Genomic DNA, 10,112 nt, shown 5'->3' with positions numbered 1-10,112 from the left:
CCCACAAACAAGTTTTAACAAACGTTTACGCCGTGGTTTTTTTGTACTTTAGCAACAATATGCAAGGGGCCAAAACGTGGCCAACACAAGAATTTTTTTTCTTTTGCATTATCATTGCCAGTAGTGAATGTACTTTAGGTTCAATGTAAGAGAAACAAATATATTTCTGATATCTTAAATTTAGTATAAAATATGATGGCTTCGGGTCTGGACATGGGCATATTTCACACTCATTATTACAACATTTGTCAAACATTTGCATGAGTAACATTTACATTATTATCAGCTGCGTGACAAAGAGGCCTCATCCCATGGCTAAGGCCTTTCTACGTGCCTTTCTACCATACAGCCTAGAGGTCATGTAGGGCCACCGGGGTACGGGTGACAATTAAGAGCGTATTTTATGTTGTTTTTCACTTTCTGCTTATTATTAAGGAACCCACTTGGTCGATTTGGGGCCCATGGTCCTGAAAAAAAAAGTTCTGATTAATTATAGGCCCGGGCCTCTTGGCGTGAGAGCTCATAACTGTTACGCCACTGATTATTATTTCAAAAACTTACTGAACAGTTGACAAACACAAGTGTAGGTATATATTGCATAATTAGAACAATAGGAAAATGATAACATACTTCTATTGTTGCAATAGGCATTAATTGGCTGTTGACCACAAACAGTTGAATTGCAAAACTTGATTGTAAGCTCCGTTTCTTCCGAAGATTGTAGGTTTCCATCATTATCGGAAGAAGAAAATGCTTAAAAAAAAATTATATTGCTCCAAAATTCAATAACAAAACAAATATTGGATATATTGTGTATGTCAGGCATATGGATATGCAGTGGCGTATCTATGGGTGCGCCCCTCTCCGATACCCCATTCGCCCCCACCCCCAAAGAAAAAGATATACACCAAAAGAGCATGAAAACTCTTGATGTTCAAATTATATAATGTTTTACAGAAGAAGGGGTAAATATTTGCATTGCTTAGGGAGAGAAGATTACTTAGTATGTTGTATTGTTTTAGAAAATAAGGGAAAAAGTTGTGTAAAGTCTTATTTAATGGGAAGGGTACAATTTGAACTGTTCAGAGAGGGTTGGAGGGAGCGGGATGGAAGAAAGGATTAATGTAAGCTGTTTTGATTTGGTTGAATTTAGTTGTTCTTTTTACATTTGATGTAATAGGCTAGTTTTGTTTCTCGGACGCACCCACCTTCGTGTTTCAAATTGTGCCACTGCTATAAATGTGCAAGTTCAAAAAATATTATTATTATTATTACTATCAGATAAACATCACAACGGAACAAACCATTTCATGGGAATAATCTTACTAATTAGTGAGTGTTTTTTTGTTTGTTTCTGATTTCCGCCCCTGGGTTATAATAATAAGTATTAATGTTTTTTTTAAATTAGGTTTTATACGTTACTTCATTTGTGTTTCTTTAAACCCAACTATTTTATAATAAAGAATAATTACTGAGAAATACATACTGTTATTAGGCCTATTGCTTATAGCATTATTATAAGAGATGTCTTGAAATTCTGACATCAAATATAAACTGGACATTTGAATTTCAACTACTACGGTATATGACCAACATGTAGAAAATGAACTCAACTTACAAAAAGAATTTAGTGTTCCTTCTACAGAATCTGAAAAAAAAAGATTTGATTCTTACCAAACTATTAAAAGTTACATTTTTACAGCATATTTTATTTTCTAGGGCAACTCATGAGAATAGCATTTTTGGGGTCATATTATATTTGATCAAATGGATTTGAAATATTTACAAAATTACATTAATTATACGTACTATATTAATTTAATAATTTATATAGGCCTAAGTAATTTATTAGCCCCATATTAACATTATTTTAATGGTAACTAATTATGTAAATTACTTGTATAGCCTGTTGGTCGTCCACCAGATTGTTATTACATTATAAAATTTATTATATTATGTATAATGATATCATATATTATGTACTTACTAACACACCCTACTGGAAAGTCTTCATCCCACTCTTCATTTTCACATGTTACTACGAGTTCAACATCTGATGTACCGGGTATATAGTAACCGTCATCACAAATGAATGATACTGTATTATTTTGCTTTCTGACAATACCATTCCATAATGTTAATGGGGAGGGTGGACATGTTGGTTTTTTACCTGATAAGCAAACATGAAAATGAAGTGAGTTATAACTACCATGTGTATAATAATTTAATGCAGTTTTAAGTGCAAAAAAGAAAAAAAGTATTTCAAGTACCGTAAACCCTCAAATAGAAGCTCAATAGATTTAATCGAGAACAAGCCCACCTCAAACAAGCCCTTCTTTAAATTGCAAAAGTAATCTCGAAAAGAAACTTATCTTGAAAAGAAGCCAAATGCCGTATAGTAGCAATTCCAAATATTTACAGCATTCATTTTTGAAAAGAGACCCCCTCTTTAGTTTGCAAAAGTAATCTCGAAAGGAAGCCCACTTCGAAAAAAATCCCATCTCGAAAAGAAGACAATTCAATGTTCCTAAAAAAACAAAGAAGCCCAGCTTCTATTCAAGGTTTTACGGTACCCTGCCTATACAACTCCTATTGTAACCATGAAACTAATGATGAAATCTAATGTGTACAAACTGCAAGGGTATTCTTTCATCCCAACACACTTCTTCTCTCTTTAAGCGCGTTGGGACCACTGATCTCTACTGATCATTTTCTAATTTGGCGCATAATATTATTTTTATTATCTATAGGTGTAATTTTGCGCGACCTGACGTGGAAATGTACCGAATATTCAGTACATTTGAAAACAACTGCGAAAAAAATCGCAAGTTGTTCTCGGGTGGGACTCGAACCCACGATCTCCAGATCACTAGCCTGGCATCATATCTCTAGACCACCGAGCTTGCGCCTGATGGCCAGGGTTGAATTCGAGTCCAAGTAAGCAGCGGGTACTGCAGCGTTGATAGGCTAGTAATTGTTATTGTCGTTATGGATTAATAGGCAATAACTGGATTTGCGTCAGGAGAAACATGTATAGGTGTAATTTTGCCCTACCTGACGTGGAAATGTACCGAATACTCAGTACATTTGAAAACAACTGCGAACAAAATCGCAAGTTGTTCTCAGGTGGGACTCGAACCCACGATCTCCAGATCACTAGCCTGGCATCATACCTCTAGACCTCTAGATTTTCATTATCGTTATTAAAATAGTTGGAAAGAACTTTGAATGGACCTTTCCGGTATGACAATCAAACTTACTAACTGACCAATCAAAACAGGGCCAGCCATACGCACAGTGTTCTACACCGCTACATATTTTTTACGCTATCGTTTTACGGGACCATAGCAACAATATCCAAGGAGCGTGTCTTAGTGGAAAGGTCGGCTGTTGTACACATCAGTAGTAAAAGTTCTAGTAAAAAGTACTGTTATTACTGATCAGACATTAGCTTATATTGTCCTACATACATGATGATGGGAATGGATGATCCCATTTTCCATCAACGCAACGAATGGTGGTCGTGGTATCGTTAGTTCCTGCGACGAAGGCGTCTTTATTACAGATTATTGTCACGGATTTTCCATTTGTGTCATCTTTTATTACAAAGCCATTTGCAATCTTTACAGGCACATCTTCACATTTAGTTGCTATAAAAATAAATTAAAACAATGTTTATAAAAGGGAGATTACGTAAATACAAAGAATGCGTATTATTATTATTATTATTATTATTATTATTATTATTATTATTATTATTATTATTATTATTATTATACTTTTTTTTTTACAAAATCTGTATATTTTTAATTTCTGCCACTGCCGTGTTTATTGTCGCATTCATTGGCACCTTGTACCTACAGCTGTGCCTTGTTGTAAGCAATGCCGTAGACAGGATTTTCAAACAGTGTGGGACAATATCAGGGTGACTCACTTTACGCGTAAATTCAAATAATGTGGACCCATTTTACGCAGAAATATGAAAAAATCTGGACCCATTTTCTTAAAAGTTTACACATTTTCAAAGATTGTCAAAAAGTGGACTCATTTATGCATAAAATTGCATAATTTAGACCTATTTTTAAAAATGTGGACCCATTCTTTATGGACCCATTAGAAAAATTGTGTGGGACTGTCCCAACTGAAACAACCAATAATATTTTTGATATGGCTTGTAAGTCCTTTTTAAAAAGAGCATGGAAAGCGAGATGTGAAATTTTAGCGAATGTAAAAACATAAAATAATTCTTACCAATTTTATATATTTTGTATTTATTTTATCTATTTTAACTGCTCAAAACTTTTAATTTTGTTAAATATTTATATTTTAAAAGAGTTTAAGAATTTAAACAGTAATTACTCTTTTATTTCCGGTGTGCATATTCGTCTTTTAAACAAATATTTCAAACATTTCTCTGCCATAATTTGAAATTTTATTATTTTTATGCTCTTTTCAATGCTGAATTGAACTTAAATAAGTTGTCATTTTACTGTTTTTCTTGTATTGTAGGCCTATGTGTTTATCCTATAGTGTGCTTTAGTGTACCGGTACGAATGTACTGTGTTGTTTTGTGAACGCACCATTTGATAGTGTGTGCCACTGATATAAAAGTGTACGATTCAATAAAGTTATTATTATACGGCATTGCTGGTAACATAGTAATAAAATAAATACAAATATGAGTATGAATGTTCTAATCATTCAATCAATTCAAAACATACGTTTTGACCATTTGTAAACAAACTGACAGAAAATATGAAATGCGCTGTCATTGTTATCTTCATCAGAATCTCATCCACTTTAATGCTTTGATATTGCTGAAATGTACAGCATTTACACAATTAATGAAGACAAATCAAGTGCAATATTACCGTATGTTTTTTTTACATTGTCCTGTCTTCGGATTACTTACTATTTTTACAATCCGAAGGTAAAGCTGGCACCCATTCTCCGTCCGTGCATACACTTTTAAGCCAGCCTTCCTCCGTGCCTGGTATATAAAAACCAGTTTCACAGTAAATTCCAATTTCTGTGTTCTCGGCAGTTCCACTTCCTATTACAATCCCATGGTCAATGTCCAATGGTGGACTATCACACGACAAAGCTGCGAAATAATAGTTAAAACTGAATTTACAGTGACTCCAGCGATAAAACTAACATCTAGTTTAAATCAATCTTCCTCGCTTAATCACAGCTAGTGATTTAAGCTGGGTTTCCATACAATCGCTACACTGTCGATACAGAGTTTTCTGTGCAATCGTTGCAATCGGGAAGATTCCACGATTCGACCGACCAATTAACATCGCCGATGGGTGTCGGCGATAGCGTATACCGGTAGTGATTGTATGAAAACCAATTTTTTACGTGGCAGCAAAAATAATCAAATTATTTTAACTTGTAGCTGTCACATATTTTACTCTTGATTATTATTCCCTGGTGTAGTGTGTGTTAACATATTTATGGAATATTGCCAGTATGCATTACTAAACATAATTAGGCACAGTAACTGGGTTTCCATACAATCGCTACACTTTCGCTACAGTACTTTCAGTGCAATCGTTGTACTGCGTAGGAGTTTCCGAAGCAATCGGGAAGACTCCCTGATTTAATTGACCAATCAGCGTCGCCAAACGGAGTCAACCATAGCGTGTAGCGATTGTATGGAAACTCAGTTTAAGCTGTGCTCTGTCACATATCGTATCCTCTATTAGGTGTTGCACTGTCCGAGTGAGATCGTTATAATTTTGATTATCATCATAATGTATATAGATTATGAAATTGATAGGTACTGTATGTGGTTCAGTAAGATTGTTAATCTATACTTACATTTACAATGCGGAAATTCAAAATCCCAATGTCCATCATAAAGACATTTTAGTTTAGTTTCACCAATCAGTCTGTATTGTAGGGGGCATGAATATGTCAACTCTGCATTCAGTGGAAACTTGTTACTATCAATGATTTTTGAATAACTTATTTGTTCAACATTAAAAGTCGGTGGTGGTGGTGGGCAGTAGATTGCTGAAATACGAAACACCACACATTTCAAAATAATTCCTAAAATACATAGGCTAAAACAAACTAACATTTTGGATGATGTATCTTAATAATTCTATATAGGTGCTATATAAATGCTTATATTATTATTATTATTATTATTATTATTATTATTATTATTATTATTATTATTATTATTATTATTATTATTAAATTTTGATAAAATGAAACATTGGAAAAATAAATTTCATATCCCAACTTAGCTAGGCAATCATGTCTCAACGTATAGTAAATTAATCTCATTTCATATTGATCATATTTATTTTTTATTTTGTTCCTTTCAGCACAAATACGATGACAGGAAGCAGGGTACTAAAGGGGAGAAAGAAAGAAACTCATCTATCAGAATAAAATATAGGGGTGTATAGAAATATTATTACATTAAGTATGTAAAATAATAATATAATAATAAATATTGCCAAAATACAGTTACGTTCATTGGTTCATAGTAGATTACACACATCTGCGATCTGTGTTAAAATGCCCCCTCATTATAGCTATGTCCATGAAGATGACACTTTAACATAATGGGTTTGTTCAACTACGTTATTATGCTAAATAACATTGCAGTACACTCTGATTAATTTGAAATAGGAGTCAATGTATTTAATACTTACGATCAACCACCCAAACCTCCACTTTTATGGGCGGGGCGTTTTGGTCGTCTTTATCCCAGCATTTGTAGATTCCAGAATGTTCACGTGAGTCAATTACATAATATAGATTGCGTGAACCAAACATTGTATCTCCATGAACATGTAGTTCAGTGCTACCAGGAAAAGGCTTAAAATGAAGCTCAGCATCGTTGCTAGCTGTACATTCAACTCTTAGCTTTGCGACCTCAGCAACATTCATGATGTAGGAACTGTTCGGTGCAACTTGACGTGGGAGCGTTTCGTAATTTAAATATTTAAGAAATCGGAGTTTATTGGCTGACGAATCTGGTAATTCAACAGTAAGGACTTTAAAGAGTAACAGTGTCTGATATTCTACATGATGGATTGTTTTTCATTCATACATTTGTTTATTCAGTCCTACAACAATACATACATTAATTTATTCAGTCATATAAAAACAGATTAATAGGGCAGATATACAAACGTTCACAGATAGCAGGCCCGTATCCAGCTTTTTGAATGGGGGGGGGGGTGCGTTTTGCGAGCGCAGCGGGCAACCGGGACAGGGGGCCGCCCAGGGCCCCCCGTCGGGGTCCAGGGGCCGAAGGGTCCGGAAAAATTTGCTTTCTTACGTCCTAGTACACTAATTTGAAGGCATTTTATCATGTTAAGATCTCTATATGTCCGTGAACACAGCGATAGGGCCTATCAAAAATTACCAGTGGAGGACATGGAGAAACAAGCAAATTGTTTCCCAAATGAAAAATACTACTGTATAAATTCGTAACCATTACGAATAAAAATTCAAAATCAATTCTGCTTTTAAATGAATAATAGCAAAGTTTGATATAAAGAGTGCAGCTAGGGTACAGACCCAAACGAAACGTTCGACCAGCTTAAGTAGGGCTCTTATACACATCTAGATGTGTATAAGAGACAGGCTAATAACAGTCCTATTCCCCCTTTGCAAAGAGTATCATTATCATCAACATTGTTATTTATAATTAATAAACCAAAATTACTATTGTTATTTATATCATTATTATTTTTATTCACTAAATTATATTATTCCTAATATATAATTACTATAATTAATAACAACTAAAGAAATAACAATAAAAAACTAAGCATGCATTCCCACAGCTTAGTTAAAACTCTATAATCAGGGAGCAGTCATATAACGTTAGACTTTGCTTATGGTATCTCCAGACATGAATGCAAACATACTCTACGCTGTTTTCATCTGTAATTCTCTATAATATGCATTTTGTGAAAAAAATTGAATTTAACTAGCAGCAGTTGCTAATGCAAGTACAAACGGTATATGCAACTATACAGAGGTATTGTAAAGTGTATTGTAATCAGGGAGCAGTCATATAACTTTAGACTTTGCTTATGGTATCTCCAGACATGAATGCAAACATACTCTACGCTATTTTCATCTGTAATTCTCTATAATATGCATTTTGTGAAAAAAAATGAATTTAACTAGCAGCAGTTGCTAATGCAAGTACAAACGGTATATGCAACTATACAGAGGTATTGTAAAGTGGTGAACTAAGCCTATCACGTAGTTTAACTTTTATTATTTTTGATAGATTGAATGGGTAACTCTTCAATCATTTGGCGTGCACACTGATCTTTACAGTAACGCTTACAGGTTCTCAGGGGTGAGGGTGAAGCTCCGGCCCCCGTCCAAAGTGAACCCCAGTGGGCTGTCCCACTAATAAACAGCACTCTTCTAACAGAGCCTAGATATAGTGGTCCAGTAGAAGGCACTTAAAATTAGCAAATTGAAACAATGTAATACCACGTTATACCACTGATACAGTAACGAACTACAATTACATAGGTATCAAAACATTAACCAGAAACGGATTTCAATGATTTTTACGCAATAATAATGACTAAAGACCAGTGTCGTAGGCCTATCCATGGAGTGCGCGGGGGTGAGGCCTCCATGAACTACTCGCGCCCCAAAAAAACTGGTCAAGTTGTTAAAAAGCACCTAAAATCACCTTATTTTGCGAGTTAATTCCCCCTTAACTGACCATCGAACACGCACTTCACCTTCACGCCCCCCCACCATCAGCACTAATAGATATGCTACTGCTCACGACATTTTGAATATCATTTAACACTGTATTAAAAGTTAGCTGCACGTTTTCTCTAGTTTAAAATATTTTTAGACTAATACAAGTGTGTATATATAAAGGTATCTTTAAATGTAAACATTAATAGTAAGAATGTTTTTTGCATTTAAACAACTACATTTTTTTTATAAGAACCAGTAAAATTTTGCCCAGGCTCAGTGTTCTTATTTTCTGGCCGATTTCAGGCTCAAAATGTTCTTATTTTGTTCTTATTTTACACACTTTTCAAACTTCAAAGTATCACATGTTATACACTGTACTGTACCGGTATGTAAGTATAAGTCGCCCTGGAAAAAAATACCCCTGAAAAAAGGCCTGGAAAAAAAGGGCCGAGAAAAAAGGCTCTGCTAAAAATGGCTCCAACTGACAGGAGGTACACCTACTGTACTGTATTATAGATATATAATCACACCTACTTAAGGTACAAATAGGCCTATAAGTTTTTGGGTTTTTTTAAAATAAAAATTTCATTTGACATCTTACCTGAGCCTCAATTTGTTCTTATTTTGTTCTTAATTTTTAAGCAATTTCAGCCTCATTGTTCTTATAGTGTTCTTATTAAAAAAAAAAAGTGTATTACGCCGTGAAACCTGATGCCGACACAATTACGAAAAAGAATCAAAAGTGGAACTTACCACATGTAGCCGGAGATCCTGCCCAACTCCCATCCGAACAGACTCTTTCTCCTCCATTAATGAGTTGATATTTACCGATATCTTTGCACCGCGTTATCAGTATTGTCCCAGAAGGGAACTTGGTGTCGGGAAGAGTGAACTTGTCCAAGTCATATCGGTAGTTGACATTTACTACAGTGTTTTCTTTGATCGTTGGCATTCCACAGTCTTCTTCGACTACTATACTTGTTGATGGACTTGTATCTGCTTGTTTTACTGACAAAATATCCAAAGGTTTAATTTTCATCAGGGTGCCATCAGTGCGGGGAAGAGGGATAAGACAGAGGCCCCGCCGAAGAGAGCTATCACCCATCCCTCTGGAGAGAGCTGTCCCCCATCCCTCCGGAGAGAAAAACCACAATTCGTCGGAGAGATTTTTTAAATGTATTTTCTAAGTTAGTACACTCTAAAATCGAATAAATAAGCATTTAAAACCACTAAATTGTCACTTGCGAAACATTTAGAGCGACGCCCGAACACGCCAACTGTGCTCTCATCGAGGACATTGCCTCCCCCGCGGGACCTTAGACTCCCCGTCGGGAAAATCAGGATGCCACCCCTGATTTTCATATATACAATATATGGAAAGGATATACTGTATATATATATAT

The 10,112-nt window shown here is 35.0% G+C and overlaps 1 protein-coding gene across 1 annotated transcript in view; it reads right to left on the bottom strand.

The window, feature by feature from the left end:
• The window catches only part of LOC117102431 (complement receptor type 2-like), an 11,204-nt gene extending 1,213 nt beyond the window's left edge, over positions 1 to 9,991 (bottom strand). The window contains exons 1-8 of the mRNA XM_033242695.1: positions 9,463 to 9,991; positions 6,675 to 6,998; positions 5,827 to 6,021; positions 4,913 to 5,104; positions 3,471 to 3,650; positions 1,988 to 2,170; positions 1,619 to 1,648; positions 631 to 753 (exon numbers count right to left, since the gene is read on the bottom strand). Coding sequence (XP_033098586.1) covers positions 631 to 753; positions 1,619 to 1,648; positions 1,988 to 2,170; positions 3,471 to 3,650; positions 4,913 to 5,104; positions 5,827 to 6,021; positions 6,675 to 6,998; positions 9,463 to 9,814 — 1,579 coding nt within the window. The 5' untranslated portion in view covers positions 9,815 to 9,991. The remainder of the gene's footprint in view (positions 1 to 630; positions 754 to 1,618; positions 1,649 to 1,987; positions 2,171 to 3,470; positions 3,651 to 4,912; positions 5,105 to 5,826; positions 6,022 to 6,674; positions 6,999 to 9,462) is intronic.
• Positions 9,992 to 10,112: the final 121 nt, after the last annotated feature.

This window comes from Anneissia japonica, unplaced genomic scaffold, assembly GCF_011630105.1.
Source record: "Anneissia japonica isolate Jap-2015-1 unplaced genomic scaffold, ASM1163010v1 scaffold1005_len2656397_cov198, whole genome shotgun sequence".
Classification (NCBI taxonomy): Eukaryota; Metazoa; Echinodermata; class Crinoidea; order Comatulida; family Comatulidae; genus Anneissia; species Anneissia japonica.
This window is presented reverse-complemented; position numbering and strand designations above follow the sequence as displayed.